Below are 18,915 nucleotides of genomic sequence, written 5' to 3' on the forward strand. Positions count from 1 at the left end.
CCTCAATTTGGCGTACGCAAACCAATTACGAATGTATAGTGTCGCCAAGTTTCAGTAAAATGCCATCGTAAAGCGCGATATCCCGCTGTGAGAACACTTTATTTCCTATAAAAGCGTTTTATCCACGTATAAAAGCTTAAATCCGCGCGGAGCTTTCTCTCAGCGGCGAGTGCAAAAAGAGCATTAGCGCGGCCCCGTTGGCAACATGGCAGCGGCACGCCCCGGGCGGCTCGCCGCGCCGTTGGTCGGCTCGCCCCGCGCCCATTGGCCGGCGCCGCCTCCTGCCGCGCCGCGCCACCTCGCTCAGTCGCTCGCCGTCTTCTGCGCTGGTCGAACGTGCGCCCATGCTCCGTGCTCACGCGCAACGCGATCGAAACCTCGCCGGACTTGACGTGTTATCCTGTGAACTTAGTGTATCAAAGCTGCCATAAGTCGAGAACTGGCCAGGTGGTCGAGATTCTGTTGTGTGCGAAATCGGTCAAATTGGATTTAGTTAGATCGTGATGTTCGCGCGGTGACGTGGAAGAGTCGAAGCTGGCTAGCGAGGTCGCGGTGCAGGGGTGGTGGCGGTCGCGTGCGCTGGATGCGGTAGGGGCTGAGGCAGGCGGAGGGCCCGCCGGCGCCGCCGTGGCGATGACGGTGCAGCGCGACGAGCGCGACGCGCGCGCGCCCCGGACGCGCTTCATGATCACGGACATCCTGGACGCGGCGCCGAGGGACCTCAGCGCGCACAGGGACTCCGACTCGGACAGATCCGCCACTGATTCCCCAGGTCAGCTGAACATTTGTTAATAACCGCATCTCTACATATGACTCTATCTATCGGCTTGCGTGATCGTGAAACGCTATGCCATTAAATTTATTACGATTGTCAATTGTGGCTAATTCACGATATCAACGTGATTTTTTGCACAAAACTGATTTAAATGCAACGTTTATTTATTTGCCAATTTCGATTATAATAACTACCCCAATTCCTTCTTTTTGAGTATTCTGCTCTTAATTAAATACTGAAGCTATTGATGTTCCTAAATGTACGGGAACATTTAATTGTCTGAGGATGACGTCCAACAACTGTATATAACTCCAATAATATCCGTTAACTTTACTTTAAATTTAAATCCAAAATAGGTATATACAAATAGGTATATACAATTATAGAGTTTATGATTTAACTCTCGATACAAAACTTTGAACACATAGAGTACGACCTAAGTTACCTGTACAAAAGACATCAACGTATCGGAACATAAGGACGTTGTTGCAACATGTATTCTGTAATTAATTGTCATCCGATTATATATGAACAGCTCTAGATAATCTCGTAATTGTTTTACAACAATATCGGGTCATGCTTCGACATCTTGACAATACTGGGAACGGTGCAGTCGCGTTATAATATTATAGTAGTTAATCTAAAGTATAGTGTGAAGCTTTTGAACAATGGAAGCTGAGAATGTACAGTGTTATCCAATAAGCTGCCACAAATTACAACTGTTTTTCCTTAGAACTCACGTTTTCATACAGTGTTGCTGCATAAATTAAGTATCGATTTATGATTCATTTCGTATTTACCATCAATTTATATAATAACTGATTATTATTTATTTATAATTGTAACTTAATTACTGATTTGTAACGGTAAAAGAGCATTTATTTCAATTATGTTTTATTTTCATAATACAGATTGGTATCGTGTTAACTATTACGGGTTCCGTTAACCCAGTATTGTTTTAATAATAATTGTTTTAAATTGCCTATTGCACAAAGTTTTCAAAATAGGGAATTTTCCTTGTTAACAAGCTCAATAAAACTAGATAACAACACAAATAGCTATAATTGTTTTAAGTGCTATCAATTTTATATCATTATTGATAGAATTATAGTCCATTTCATAATTATAAAAGCAGTTAGTGGAATATTGATTATAGTTAAATATAAATAGATATAGCCAAATAAAGTTATTGTTTCATAAAAGATATTGTAACAAAAATACGACATCGGATACTTTAGTTACGGTTAGAAATCCGTATGTTGATTTGGTCTCGGCCAAAGCCGTCCAAATAATACTTCAAGTGTGACCTTCCTGAGGTTAGAGCCAGGTGGATGCAATACGATCCGAAATGTATTCCGTGCCCTCACCGATCCGTCAAAATGCGATCAACTATATATAATATTGTGTGACTTGTCTTTAGATGTGAGTGGCAAATGATTTTTATCTAATTATGCGGTGTAGGAACTCATTTGTTTCGTATGAGAAAATATTAGTGGTTATTTATATTGTAAGTTAGGTGGGTACAACAGGAAAGTGCGGTTATAGTTGAATTATAATAAACATTTTAATAAACCATACATTACTTGAGTTTTGGTCCATTTTGGTGGTTCATGTTGATTAATATTTCAGCTGTGATCACTTTTTATTTTTTAATTTTGAGTCATAATCTTAATCAAAAATTTAATTCCTTTTCTCCAAATTTGGTGGATTTATGTTTTGAATAAGTAGTATATTATATGTCTCTTCTACACTAGCGTTGGATTTACTAAATTTTAATACTGCACTGTAATATTATGTTTGAATTCTTATTAGATCTTAAAGTCGCTTGCGATTACTATGGCTTGAATCTTTAATTAAAATGAAATCTAAATGTAAAATAATTTATGTTCACATTAAACAAAAAGAATTTTAAATTAAAGTCACTATTACGAAGTCATATTTTAATATTAATTATACTTATTTTGGTCCAGTGCAGTGCATTAGGAAGATATATTCAACTATGTGGGAATGAGGTTAATAAATAAATTAATCTATACCACAATCTCACCATTTAACTTGATTATATATTTGATAGAATAAGAAACGTTGTAGAAAAAAATTTTTAATTCTTATATTATTTAAAACGACTATACTTCGAATATTTAACAACAATAGGCACATATAAATGTGTCTACATAATGAATGGTATGCTATAAGTATTATTACTTAGAGCATAACTTTTTATAAATGTCTTTTGGATAAGCAATTACTAGATCTTAAGATAGATTTACTATCATTTTATCAACAAATTTTACCGTATAATTAATTAAATCATAATCAATGGTATATGTTGGTTAAAATGATACTGATTGTTTGACATTCGCATTATTATACAGATAGAGAGAATAAAAAATAATGCAAATACATATAGATACCTTTACATTATAAATCCAAACACTTAATATTTATGTATAATTTTCAATCGCATTAATCCATCGTCGATTTAATAGACAAGTTGATAAGCTCGAAGCGTTAAATAAATTAAATAATAAAACGTATAATGGCTTCGATAAATATAACCAGTTTCTAACACTGCGTCGAGATAAGTAGGCCCTTATAAAACGTACAAAATTAATCCTGGATGAAAGGGTCGTGGACAGAAAAAAGTGACGTCATAATCAGCTTTTTGTCAAATGTCAAGCCAAGTTTGCCTTTTAAATTTTTAAATAGCTCAACGGTGATGTGTACCCGCGGACAGAATTACGCACATACGTACAGGCGAGCACATAATTTGTTTGCAAAAATAAAATAAAAAGTTATAATACTAAAGTACATTTTTATACGATTTGTTACTATTGTAACCGCAGAATATGTGTCAGGACGCTGATATTATATTAGTTACATAGTTATTAATCTATACACCTTATCTAACGAACTCGCCTCCCAATTACTGCCTTCAACATCCGTTTGCGGCAATTAAACTTCTACGTGCAACTGTAAAAACAAACCTTCTTGCATTGTAATTTTAAAAAACCCATTAACTAAGAATGTGAAAAATACAGCATTTATGGCAATTAGTGTTCATACAAATTCTACTGGCAATTTAACTAAGTAATTAACCTGGCGTTTAATAGTAGGGTCGTGGCCATAGAGTAAAATCGATTACATCGTAGGTTCTAGTTAGAAGTGGTTATGATAACTATTTCTATTACCTAATATGCACGCACATTATTAGATATTAAAGTAATTATTGTTATATTTGTGAAAAAAAAACTATGCAATTTAGCAGTTTGTGGTATTCTCGTTTGTAGTTAAAACTTATTTCGAAAAATGTAATTTAACATCTTGTATTAATTACCATTTATCTGTCCCACAACATATTTAACATTTTAATTTGTAATTTATTATATTTTTTAGTTTAGCAATTAATTATGTAAATTATATATCAACAGTTTTGTGTCCATCTGTACTGTTACGAAGCCAGTGGTTCGTTACTTGAAACGTCAAACCTAACCTCAAATGCGCACCATTGCTTCGCTAAGCTGCTTAGCGTTCCTCGACTGGGTGCTTTGTAAATGCAAACCAAAATCAATCTTATTGTATACTACCAGAGAGATCCTAATCAATCGCGCGGCCATTGTAACGTGACTTTTGGCATCATGATAAGGGCGAGAGGAAGGTGACAATTCTTTCGTCGCACCAAGTAGATAAAATCAAAACTTTTTAGTATGACAATAAATAGATTACGATTTTATAATAGGCCCAGTTTGAATCCTGCCGTAATACGGCTCCCAATCGCGGCTTTACGTCGCATTTGACAGGCGTTGTGAGCTGTGAAATTGAGTTCGATTTATTTAATGTATCAACCTTTATACCGTCTTAAGAATAAATAATTTTTGAAAAGATTATTTACAGTTTATTTATTTGTATTGATGCCTTTTTTGTTGAAATTCTTTAAGAGTCATGATTCAAATTAAAATTCAATATTTTTAAGAATTGTTACCATTAAGATCACGACGTACACGTTAATAGTTAATTTGGTCATATTTGACTATATTCAGATTTATAGCTTGCAAGTCATTGCTATTTCTAGACATCATCTTGTAGGTATTACAATATACCTACCAAAAAGAATGACAGAAAGCTTTGTCTCTCAATCTACTCAATTACCCATTTCAAGATATATCAAACATACTTTGATATATCAAAGTGTAGGTAAATATATTTTAGTGATGATACACTTCACATTTATGGTTTTCACATGGAAGATAAATGTTGGAATCAAACGGTTTAATATTCTATCCGTAATATAATGTCACAAAGCAAGCCAGAGAGATGGACGGATGTAAGTGAAGAGACCGTGTAATAGGCTCTTTACACAAATATCTACTCCGATACACTCACAAAACGATATAGTGCTTTTCATACGATTTCATATTTACGTTCGTTTGGTCTTTCATATAACAGTATTCTTTATTTCGATATATTCTTCTTTCAAATAATCAACAAAAACGACACATGGGAAATGTAAATTTTAAAGATTTCCTATCATTAGATAATCTGTGTTCGATATGTTTTTTTAAACAATTTTTTGTGCTACAACTTTTCACGAGAAATAACCATGTTAAAATATGATTTACAATCTATCTATTTCACATTGGATAATGTGGTTTAAATTAAGATGATACAAAACGAAAAATGATGTTTCCATCTTTCGATGTAGAAATAAACTTTTATGTTGTATGTATTTGTGAATACAAAATATATGAATTAAACTTAATGAGCGACTAATACTAGAAATGTATGTTGTAGATACATATTATGTATATTTCGTAAGATGTGATTATAATGTGGCATACCTACATGGATACGTGATAGATCGCCTACCTTACCGCGCCATTCACTTCAATATAACATTGCTTCAATTAATTCCGCAAACCATTACTGTATTTAGCCGAATTGTAAACGGAATAAAACAATTATTCAAATTTACTGCCGGTTCAGTTTTATGGCTATAAAGTGCAATTTATGATTTACCGTTTAATTAAAGTGTTGAATTTAAGAACGCGTTTTTATATGAAACCTCAATTAACTAACAAAATCTAAACAGATAACTAGATTTAATTGGGTTTGTTCATATTAAGTATCTATTATTTTGAAATTGTATATTTACATTGCGCAATTAAGATATATAATGGGTAAATTTTTTACGCTTTGATGTAAATTTAACGATCTAAAGAATAAAAATGAAAACGTTAACTTAGTTTATAAATTCATATAATTTGAGGCATTTATATATCCTATACAATGTATCCAATTAACAAAACACAATACATTATTTATTATTATATCTATATACGTACTGCATTAGTAATTCATAATTACATATACTATTCGTAAGCAATATCGTTATATATGCAGTCATACGTAATTCACATTGCCTATCGCAGTTAGGTACAATAAATACGATATTATTTCTCATAGTGTTACAAAAATATTAAATACCGTCGTTGCCTTGTAGTCGGCGTATTAATTATATGCCAAGGTAAAAATCACGCCTAATTACAATTATAATTAGATCTAAAAGGTAACGTGAAAGTCGTCTCGTAACTTATTAGGCCTCCGCGTTGCGTAATCAAGATAAATAATGTGCCAAAATTATTGTTATTAACATTTATTAGTGTGACTGTGTCTAGCCGCCAAATGTGGGATAATTTTATAGTTTTGTATTATGTAACTTGTGATTTACTTGAGGCCCGTTTTCGTTTCTTCACCCTTCCCCTTCTGTTCCTTCTTTCCACTTTCTCGTCAGGTGACTCCTTATCCCTTTTCCCTTACAAGCGGGAAGCGCATTCACAGAGGCACTATCTCTGCAAATATTCATAGGCGGTGGTGATCGCTTATGTGTAGCCCGCTTATGGCATAAAAAACATATGCCAAAAATTTGCAAATTCATTCAAAGGTTTCGTACACTCATGTATGCACAAATATAAAAAGCAAACATATATTATTTTTTTAAATTATTAATTATTTGCAATGTAACATTGTAATATATAATATAGCAAGAGAGCTATATGACATTTTAAAAACATTTCATCTTCTTTATGTATAAAAGGCTATGATTAAATTACTGGACCGATCGGAATGAAATTTAACCTGCATATAGCTACTATGATGTAGGCATCCGCTAGGAAGAGATTTTGATAAATTCTCAAGGGGATAAATAGGAGATGAAAGTTCATATCTCGCAAATTTCTTTTGACCACGCAGGCGAAGCTGCGGGCTATTGGCATTCGAGCTAGGTATATGACATTTTTAGAACAATTCAACTACATTTTGTATAACAATAATATATAATAAATATTTATACAATTTATATTACACAAATAGGTAAAAAATCGAAAGCGGTTTGCAATAGTATATATTTTAAGTTAATTATATTAATTAATAGTTTCGTTATTATAAGAAGACTGTTATTTACACATTAATTGTAATTACTTCTAATGAACAACAAATAAGAAATATACGTTGAAAATAAGTAGAAACATACGAGAAATAATTTTTCATTGAACACAAAACACAAATAGTGTAGCTAAAATCCACTATAATAAATAAAACAGTTGGCAAATTGATAAAGCAAAGAAATGTAGCCTTTAATGTTATATGACAGCTACCGGTGATTTTATACTATGCGGTAACACATTGGTCTGACCTTAATCGCTACAGATTAATTCTTGTACGTATTAAAGTGTTTATTGATCAATTAAATATTCTCAAAAGCAATCAAGCGCTCGTAAGTAACTTAATATTCAATTAACGGCTTAACTTATCTATTAGATTCGTGGGATGGTTGCGCTAGCGACTGACAAATAAATGAACCAAATCGTAGTGGCTCCCTCTGTTATAACTGCATTATGTATCCCCTTGATTGCTTGTGTGGTTATATGCAAATTTAATAAAGAATCGCATCGAATTTTGATTACTTACATCTAATATGTAAATAAATGTTATTTATCGTACTGGGACTTGTATATACCTACATCTATAATATTTATTGTATATAGCATTCATACAATTAACTAGGATTATATATTTACGAAAATTTTATTTGATATTAATTTAATTCTTGAAATAAGACAAACGAGATAAACGGCAAAATATAACATGTTATTATTATTTGCATATTACGATTAATAAAAGCACAAATAAATAAAAAATACATATGCTTGAACAGGTTTGCTTACATAACCGTTGCCGTGGCCAAATATGGCTTTATTAATGAAATCAATTAAGAATCGTTTAAGGCGCCAACTGGCCTGTCGAAGCGCTTTCAGTTTTTACAAACTACCCTATGTTTCAAGGTTTGCCGATAAGGGCAATAGCGACTTGACGTTTGTTCACGTAGCCACATTATTGCCCACTAATGATAATAATTTTCACGGTCGAACAAACTCAGTCGGCAGTTGGGCCTTATTATAATAAATTAACGGCAGTGGACCCTAATGGGCCTCGTTCGCTTCGTAATTACACACGGCATTACAAAGTAAAGGGTCGTTGAAAAATCGCCAGCGCTTGCTAGAGGTGAAGCGACTACCTATATTGAAAAACAAACGCGAAATAACGAAACATCCAACGCAACAAAAACATCGCATGATGCGAAAATACGTGAAAAATAAATCTTTCCCACGTATAGGGAGACGTGTGTCGAAAAGTTATTTTCTTATTCATGCTATGATAGGAAACAAGTAATTAAAGTGTAGTAGTGAATAGTATCTTTTGATTTGTCAAAAATAATTTAGAAAGTATATGTGATATGTTGAAGTATTTTAAAGTATTGAATTATATATAAAAAAAACTCGATCATGCACAATTTAATGACAAGCATAAAATATGTACGTCAGTCACGCCAAATTATCGTCACGTTTTAGGGTGCGGCGATCTAATACACATAACCCGGTTTCTCTCGCTTGTATCTATATATTTACTTACCTTTTATATGAAGTCCTTAATTTCACTTGATAAAAAGAAATTAGGTTTAAGTTAGGTTAGTTATCGAGCCTTTGATTTCACATATAAATAAAAAAATATACTGTAGGAATAGATTAAAGGTAGAGTAGCTAGCTAGTACTTTTCTTTATAATAGAAATTGTAAGTGACATTAGTTAGGACTTTTTAAATTTTGATTAAAAATTATCTTTCTGAAGTTAATTTTGACGGTATTCATCTAGAAAAAGTTAAACAGTTTGGGCTTACGTCCAACATCCATCCTTAACATCTGTACAATAAAGAATATAATTCGGAGTCTATCAAACAATTATCTAATTAGTGAGCGGGGAACGCAAATATAATGATATTCTCGTATGTCACCGTATTAATATGCAGTAGGTAGTGCCTGGGTGGCAAACCGCAACCTCTACACATGGTTGCGCTAATTCCCCACGCGTTGTGCCCATAATCCTTTGTTACTTGTAACGATTTACTTCAAGTGACACTTTTTCTTTTTTATTTAATCTTTTATTACTTAAAGGTTTACGACTGTTTAACATGCGAAAAGTCATAATTGTGTTATGCAATTGCGATGTTGGTGTTTTATGATGACGGATTTTTAATTGTTATACTTGTTGTCAGGGCTTTTTGAATTGTCTCCGTTTTGTAGACATTGTTGCATATACATTTCCAATAATAGTCAGAATTATTTTATAGCATGGCTACTTTAAACCTGGTAATTAATTGTTATATAATGTATATGTATTTTTTATTTATCTTATGAAAAAAGATTTTATAGATTAGTTTAACAACGGTTAGTTAAATGTACAAATGTCATAGGTTCTATTCAATCTAACTGGACTTCAAATTAAATAAACATTGTCCGATATCAAAGATTTATAATTGAATAAACTCCAAGTAAAAGTACTTATAGCAGAATACTTGCGAGACAAGCTTTGTGGAAGGAAGTGCGGGGGACCGCAAGAAGCCCTACAGGCGCGGCTTCGAGGCCTCCAACTAGTTACAGCTTGAGTTACAAAGCTTCGGCTTACACGTTTAACCATGCTTAAGAAGTCGCATTTCTTATTCTTAGTCTTTTGTTTGGTAGATTATTTCTTCATATGTAAATGGCTTTGCTTTTGTATCGTGAAATCTTGTAATGGCGACTTAGCCTATAGCTGATTTCAGTCTCTGTGTTATCTATGTGCCTTTTATGTATTTATGTATTAAAATTTATTACTTTATTCGAAGATTCACAGCTAAATCGTTTTTGATGGTTCCATTCTGCACAAACTACTTTATAAACCGTGTATTAATTACTAAATTAATAATAATTAAGGTCTTTAGAAAGTTTTTGTAAGAAACACAGAAAAAATACAAAAATGCCTTACACTTCAAAAATAAGTTTAATCTTACAAATAATTAATTTAATACTGCAGGCACAATACAATACATATAAGTATGAGTATTTACTTAGGTCTATCCTAGCTTTACATATCTCTTTAAATCTTTTAAATCACGTCATAATTTATACATTTTTCTCTTGTTGCAGGAGTGAAAGACGACTCAGATGATGTTTCAAGCAAAAGTTGCGGAGGTGACTCATCAGGATTAGCAAAGAAGCAGCGAAAAGCACGAACGGCATTCACCGATCATCAGTTGCAGACGTTAGAGAAATCCTTTGAGAGACAAAAGTACCTTAGCGTCCAGGATCGGATGGAGTTGGCCGCGAAACTAGGGCTCACTGATACGCAAGTGAAAACTTGGTATCAAAATAGAAGGTAAGCGATTAGTTTTCCTTATAACGATGTATGTATTTTACTGAGTGGTATTACTACTTTTAAGCAGTGTTAATATATTTTTTAATAGTCATGTTTTACTGTTACGTTGTAAAGACAGAATATACGATAATTTAACGATAGTTTAATAGACGTGCGATTTTAGTGGCGAGCATAGATTAGATCAAACTGGTGATACTTCCAAATGTCTTTTAAGTCACACTTTTATTAAACAAATAGATTTGCCAGTAGAAAAAAATTCTTTCTTATATTAAAATAACAGATTTTGATTGCGTATAAATTGATACTTTGAATAGTTAAATACATACTTTGGGTTAATTGAACCCAAAGTTTTGTTATTTCTTATTTATTTATAAAATAACTATATAAAGTCATTTCAATATTTTTTGGATAATATACTTCAACCTGCATGTATATATTATGTATAACTACTACCTATTCCAAGGTCTAATTATTTTTCATTGCCTCGTGGGTTGATGTGCGTAAAATTAACACATGAGTTAACACCAAATCTTGTATTATTCTTACGAGTAGCTATATCAATTAAATGCTCGTAAACGTATAATCTCCACATTGTATTTCGTTAACAATTCTACTTTGCATTTGAAAGATTTGTGGGCCTAGTAAAACGCTGAGTCAGAGGTAATGGCGAGTTGTTATTCGCTTTAATAAATTGTGTTTAAATTAACTTCTATATATCATATACCTAAAAAATCATTTAACATACAAATCGTAAAGTGCAATGCGCATAAATTCATACATAAAATAAAAGAAAATAAATTATTTTTTTATGGCCAATTTTGGTGGCCAAGTTAAAATATTATAACTTTATTGTTCGTTATTAAAAATGTATTTTTTAAAACAATTTTTATCAACAATATATATGATGTATCGAAGTGCAAGCAACTATAGTAGGTCCTAGTATAGAATGAAATAATTGATGCTTGGTCTAAAATGTGCAAATCTATTATGATACACACACATGTGTACATGGTTGTTATTTGCCTTAAAATCTAAAATAATTTATGTAGTACAAGATTCTAAACATAAATGGAAATAATATTTTTTATGGTTACGATAAACATTTCATGTTTTATTTTAAAATCTTAAATGAGCTGAAGAAATAGCACGCGCATTAGTCAGTTATTTGTTTAGAATTAATGACTATTATTTTTAGACAACAGAATAATGTTAAACAAGTTTCTTTCCATTGTACCTGCAGCGGTGATTTCAAAAACAAACGTTAATAATTAGGGCTTTAACTGCCACCGACCGCGTTACCTTTGAAAATGTTCCATAAAAACTACAATCGCTTAAAAAACCGACTACCTCACTACGTTTAACTGCATGAGGAGTATATTTTTTGTTACGGTGTATTAGTTTGATTAAAGACCTGGAGATAATTACTTTTTAATAATACTTTTAGCCATTGAATTGTAGTCTGATATGTTGTCTAAACGGATGTCTAGAATATTTGTATTGTTTAGTTATTTTGAAATGAAACTGTTCTGGTATTCTTATTAATTTATTTTATCACGAATACGGATACGTACCTATATGATGTTTTTTGAATTGTGTATTGCAGTAGTTGAGATATAAATATAGCAAATGTAGTTATAATAATATATATGATAGTCAACTTTGTAGAGTGCAGGCGCCCGCGCCGCACACATTGTCGCCCGCCCTGTCTAGAGCTTTTTCAATCGTTCGATTTTTTGCGTCCGTTTTTGTTGGTTTTCTATAATTTCGGTTAAACTAATGTTTGGGCTTCGATTTTTCGGTTCGTGAAAGGGTGTGAAATCGGAGTTAATTGAAGGATGTAATAGCTTTTGTGTGCGGTCATTCTCTTCTGTTTAATAGAAAGTGTAAAGGATACTGAGGTGTATACGTTCGTTCCATGATGTATTTTAACACCAAATAACAAAACATAATTCGTGAGATCTTTTGTCTGTAAGTGTTTAAAGTGATATGACTAACAGATGATATTATACTTAGATATTTGACTAACAGATGTGTTTTTAGGCATAAGGCTTGTCATAAAATAGTTTGGACAACAATACGGTTTACTGATACCGTCTTTTACCTAAAAAAATACATCAAAACATTGTTTTCATAATATTTACTATGTGCCTACGTAACGTGTTGTACCTACCTACCTGAAACTTACTAAAGAACTATCAAATCCTAGTTTATGCAAATTTCGTTGTCGCAAACAGTAACCCAAAGCAAGGCTAGGATTAGGATAAGCGATTCGGGACGAATACAACTTGTGAACAGTGAATCAACGTCGGCATTTGACCACGTCCAAGAGAAGCTTGCAAGTCACGGCCGCGCCGGCGCCGTCAGCCCATTTATTACAATGCTCCCATCGACTACCAAATTGATACTTTACAATACATTTTGTTTGCTTAATTGTTTCAAACTGTTCTGTATTATATGCATATGTTTGGGAACTTGCGGAATAGGTAGCTGTGGAATACGTTTTTGGATAACAGAAAACTTACGATATCTATTAAGATAGTGTTAAGATTTTATTGAAAAATTCATTTTGAAGAATGTCTTCAATATGAAAAGTATTCGTTTTATTCACAATGTTCATAATTTAGGTACCTTCCCGATATCTAATTATAGCAATTTTATTGATATCAACGTGCAATATTAATAGTCTTCTATTATCTATCATATTTATCCTGTATATATTTCTCCTTCTATATATATTTATCGATTACCCATCGGTTGCATGAGTGAAATGCCAAAAATTTTACTTAACTCTGTATACGATCAATAATAAATAAATAACTGTCCTCACAATACAAATAAAAGCATAAACACTACAATTATAATCGCCTTAGACATGATGCAAATACAGACATGTTTAGAATTACATAGATACTTGAATGGTATAATACAGAGCTCATTCTAAGGTTTCGTTTATAATACTTAACGGGGACTTAAACAAGGTGAACCTATTCATTAGGCTTATATAATGTCTGAAGAGCCTACCTTGGTTATATGTAACCGTCTGTTCATACATTGTTGATTTGGCATACTTGATCAAAGCTTTCTGGTAGAAGCTTCTTGGTTAATTATTAATTCAAAATAAAAGAGATTAGATATAGGGATCAGGGTTGACTCTTAATATCAGTAACATTAAGTAATATTACTTTATTTCAAGTAAAGAAAGATGAGTCTTGATATTGTTTTATATTATACGTAGATATTATGTATCTTATAGATCTGATAAATTTCTGAAATCTTGTTGGAAAGCTTAGTATGTTCTATGAAATACTCTCAGTAATAAACTAATAATAATGCACCTTACATTTTAAATATAAAGCATCTAATCGTTACAGAACTAAACATTGCTTTTCATTGACCAAAATTAATAAGATTCAATTGATAAGGTACGTAATTCGGTGTAAAATCTATTCGTTACGACCGCTAAGCTGCGCGTCTGCATAATCAAGACCTAAATCATTTTACGAGTGACCACTGACCAGCCATAAATTTATAATAGGCCGGGGGCCTCGACGTTGAAGCGTTTATCGGCGTTTAGTCGACGTCGGTATGTAATCCACGATCATTACTTAATGACGCATCTTGACACATCTGCATATTGTATATGACATGCATCTGACGATATTTGATTTTATTTTGGGTCCGCTTTTTATATTTGCTTTTAGGATGCCTAATTTGCAAACGTTACTTTGCGATATTCATAGCGATTAAGTTGTTACGTCTTGTTTTGAATGATTGAAGTATTGATTCTTAGTTTTTAATGTGTGAATGCAAAACCAGGATGTAGGTACCTAGTAGCTGTAACTGCCTTGTAATTATAAACAAAACCGCCAAACTGGACACGGTTTTTACACTAAATACGTGCTTAACATTAAAAATTTAATATTCTTAATTTAATAGGTATGTTTTACAATAACACAAATTAAACATACCAGTTTTAACGAGTAAATCAATAAAAAATGTTTCCAAGAAATTTAAATATCTGTTTTAAGTCGTAACAACGATTACGGGGAACAATTACATTTTTTGTCAGACTTGACTATACAAGGACAACAGTCATTTGCTGGCTATTACGTCTTAGCACGATATGTAATAACGTAAATTAGTACTTTATTCATAACCATATGGAGAATAAACGATAATACCTGACCGAATCAAATGAGAACATTAAGCTTATTGAAGTCTTAATTTAAAACAAACATAATTTGCGTAGGGCATGATAACGCTTGGCAATGAATTTTTTGCAATGCTCCTTTTATGTTAACTTATTGGAAATAATCTCCTATCAATTTTTATATGTGTAGTTACCCTTGTAAATATTCTTATCTCACAACTGGACGAAATTTGTCTTATACAAACCAGCCTTTATGTACCTATATGCTGATCTCATTTTGAAGATTGATAAACATAGAATGTATGAAGATCATATTATATATCGGCGCCTTTGTTTCAAAGTTATAATTTCACATACTTAATCTATATATATATAATTCTCGTGTCACAGTTTTCGTTGCCATACTCCTCCGAAACGGCTTGACCGATTCCTCTGAAATTTGGTAAGCATATTGGGTAGGTCTGAGAATCGGCCAACATCTATTTTTTATCCCGATATTCCTACGGGATACGGACTTACGCGGGTGAAACCGCGGGGCGCAGCTAGTATGTTATAAATTTTCTATAATGAACCCTAATGTTTCAGGACGAATAGGAAATAGGATATTATTCTTTTAGATCTATTATTAGACAAATATTGACCCAATTTTCGCATATGAGGTCGAAGTATTTTACATAATACATACCTCTTACCTTCAAAATGTGGATAGGTACAGTATAAAATGTGTTCGTACAATTACGGGTAATATACTACTAACCTGTATACAATGTATGTGACGAAAAAGAGCAAAGTGAATATTTCTCGTTCTCTTGTCAGTGCTTTGTAACGAGAAAATATTATTTTTATAATATAATTGTAAAACGGCATCCGTGTGACCACACGTTCCTAATGACATAATGTGTAGGCTCTGCGGGTAGCTACCAAGAATCGGACTAATCGTTTATAGCGAACCCTTCCAAATTACACCCGCCAGAGACACGGGAATCGAACAAGGACGCTCAGGTCGCTCGGCTTATCATTTAGACGCTAATCATCATATTGCGAATGCCATTTTAGATTTGGCCGAATTTTAATAGCGGATTTTGATCCTCTCGAAGTTTGTAATTTGCCACTTCTAAGTTTGGATTCTGATTCACATGTTTCGGAATGCTGAATTGAGTCTGACTTAAATTTACGATCGCAATAGGGACCTTTTACACAATACATTTTTGTAGAACTGTTTCTAAAAGAGAATTCGACTATGTACATATAAATGAAATACCACAGTAACTAAACAGACACTTTAACTATACAATTCCCCAAAGAACACTCGTACTGTCTCTGAAACTTTCTAAGCAGCGTATAAATAACGTTCGAATAAAGCTCAAATTGGGCCCGACGCCCAAATACTAAGGGGCTTAAGTGTAACGCAAACGTTTCAGATCGATGAATGTATTCCTTGTTTGTTTGCTGTATAAACCGAATTCGCATCACGTCGTCGAAAAACTCAAATCGAGATAAACAACTCCCTCTTAAGAGGTCGTAAGCGGGAACGTTTTACCGGACGATTTTCGTCTTTAACATGAGTTGTTAAGGCGCGTTTTAGGGTGTGTTTCCACGGACTACAATTGAATCAGTTCACGCAGCATCAAATCACTAAACCACTGGGCGGAGCGTACTCAGACTCCGCCGGGGCTACGTGGAAGAGAGAAGGATAATCTCGCTCTCGCATCTCGTGTCTCAAGTTGGAAAGAGAGAAACATTGTCTGTTGAGATGTCTTGAGACGGTTGGGCGAATTAATGTACTCGAGAGCTTTTGTTCGTAACCCGCGGCGATATAAAAAGAATAGTGTCACTGAGCAGATTGCCTCTTATTCAACACTAGACAATTAAATAAGTGCTCTTGAGTGTTCGCTCTTTGGAATAACCCGTCATAACACATGATTAATGGGGTCCGAGACGCTTTCTATCGATCAAATGTCAGCTACTGATAATTATAATGAACGGTAATAAGTAAAAATAAAATAAATGTTTTATGTATCGAGTTCCTTACAGGGTATTGCATGCTCTGTAGTACATTAATTGCTTGACAAAAAACACACTACACAGTTATTAAAATTAATTCAACACCAATTAATAAAGTTAATCGTATACACTACATGATTATATTATAAAAACAATAAATTATAGACATTCATGTGCATAGAATGTAATGTTCATTAAAAAACAAATTACGCTTCCCAACCCACAAGCGTTTGATTAATATTATTGGATGGAATTAATTTAAAATACATATTATTAAACTCTACGAGCGAATATGAACTCTCCCCATTTACATTTAATAAAATTAAATGATGCATTTAGAGATATTAATTAACGAGGTAACCAGTGAAGCGTCTTCTGACAACCGCAACCCCACAACTTATGACAATGGAATCATCCCTAATAATAATTCACGATAGTAATGCGCACGGCAATGACTCCCTACGAATTAATAAAAACCTCACTCGATGACAATAACAAACCACTTCGGAACTAATCGACAACTGGAGGACGAAATTAAATTTCAGTGTACGGGGGAACTTCGCTATAATTTGTTTTCCGAATAATAGTACCTATTAGGAATGCAGAAAAAAAACGCTTACGCATCAAACACAAAACAATTAAATGTGGTATTATTTTTATTATTAAATGCTCTCCGATAAATACATGAATGAAAACACTAACGCGACTTAATAATGTTAAAAAATAACTGAAATATAAACTTACTTTTATGACGACAAGAAAATTTAAATAAAAACAAAAATTTACAAAATCAATGGACTTATCTATATCAGATCAAATAACATTACCTAAGCTAACTTAAAGTTACAGAAATATCGAAGATGAATCGAAATAAAGTATTCTAATGCGTAGATAAACCACGAATCATTGAGTTAAACGCTTCATTTGGTTTCTTAGCAATAAAACTTGATGAATCGTGTTTGCCTTTATCCATCTTCTTAACATTTAAACTTTCGCCGATATTGCCGCTTGAGAACATAAAAAATAAATACCGCATCCCCGTCGTAATATCGAGTAATTTATACAAACTCACCCTTTCCGAGCGAATCATATAAATCAAATTAAAGCACTCGACCACGCTTCGGCGATGATATGAGTGTTCAAGACGTTTTGTCAAATTTATTATTTTATTTATTTATTTTTTATTACTCGTCTCATTGTGGTGTCTTCTTTGTATTCTGGAGTGGCCTGTGACAAATTTGATGACGATTGGGGTCACGGTTCTGTGTAGGGTTAGTAATTTATTGCTTTTAGGGTATATGAACGATGTTGAAATAATTTTAAACTCAATTTGAGTTTGCAGTGTGTGAATCCTTTCTGATACTTCTTCTATTACAGATATCTGTACCTATTAGTTAGATTCTTAAATGATCCGTACACGTTTTACATGGTTCGTTTGACTTTAATATATCCGGCACTTTGTGTTACATAAAATGCGTTTGTAAAAACTCTATTTCGTGATATTTTTATACTTTTCGTTTAAAAAACTGGAGTGTCCATTATTAACTATAGAACAGTTTTAACCAAATCTGCAAATACATGTTCAACCTGATTTTCCGTTACAAAGTATTTTCTGCGTCATTAACATTATATAGTTAGGTATGCGTGATACAATTTCAACTCTCACATTTACTACCAATTATGTATTGTAGTTTGTCCGCAGTTGCAAAATTTTCGCTACAATGTTTTATTTCTTGTCAATCAGGACGAAATGGAAGCGGCAAACGGCAGTGGGGCTAGAACTATTAGCTGAGGCCGGTAACTACGCAGCGTTCCAGCGGTTGTACGGCGGCTACTGGGCGGGCGTACCGGCGTACCCCGCGCAGCCCGCGCCGGCCGCGGCCGACCTCTATTACAGACAAGCGGCCGCTACCGCGGCGGCTGCGGCGTCGGCCACCGCCAACACGCTACAGAAACCTTTACCGTATAGGTAAGATTAACTCATAATGCAGCCTTATTTATCAGGCCTTTTGTTCATTTCCATACCAATCACATTAAAAACCGTGATGTGATGTAAAACTAAAACATTTTATTGTTTATTTCTTATTGTTATTTTTTAATTTCTTACCATTACTAGAGTACTTACAGGACAGTCGGGTAACTAAGAATGTGAATCATCCTGATTCTATCTATACTTAGTCTGGCCATAAATACTGTTACACTTAATTATAAAAAAATATTACATTTGAATTTCGAATCTG

General features: G+C 33.2%; 1 protein-coding gene across 1 annotated transcript; it reads left to right on the forward strand.

Annotated features, from left to right (window-relative positions):
- Positions 1-310: 310 nt before the first annotated feature.
- LOC119830525 (homeobox protein B-H2-like) lies at positions 311-18,648 on the forward strand. Its single transcript, XM_038353582.1, has 3 exons — positions 311-772; positions 10,293-10,521; positions 18,420-18,648. Exons 1-3 carry the CDS (start codon positions 634-636, stop codon positions 18,646-18,648), a joined length of 597 nt encoding a protein of 198 aa, XP_038209510.1. The 5' UTR covers positions 311-633.
- The last annotated feature ends 267 nt before the right edge of the window (positions 18,649-18,915 follow it).

The sequence above is a fragment of the Zerene cesonia genome, chromosome 11, assembly GCF_012273895.1.
Source record: "Zerene cesonia ecotype Mississippi chromosome 11, Zerene_cesonia_1.1, whole genome shotgun sequence".
Taxonomy (NCBI): Eukaryota; Metazoa; Arthropoda; class Insecta; order Lepidoptera; family Pieridae; genus Zerene; species Zerene cesonia.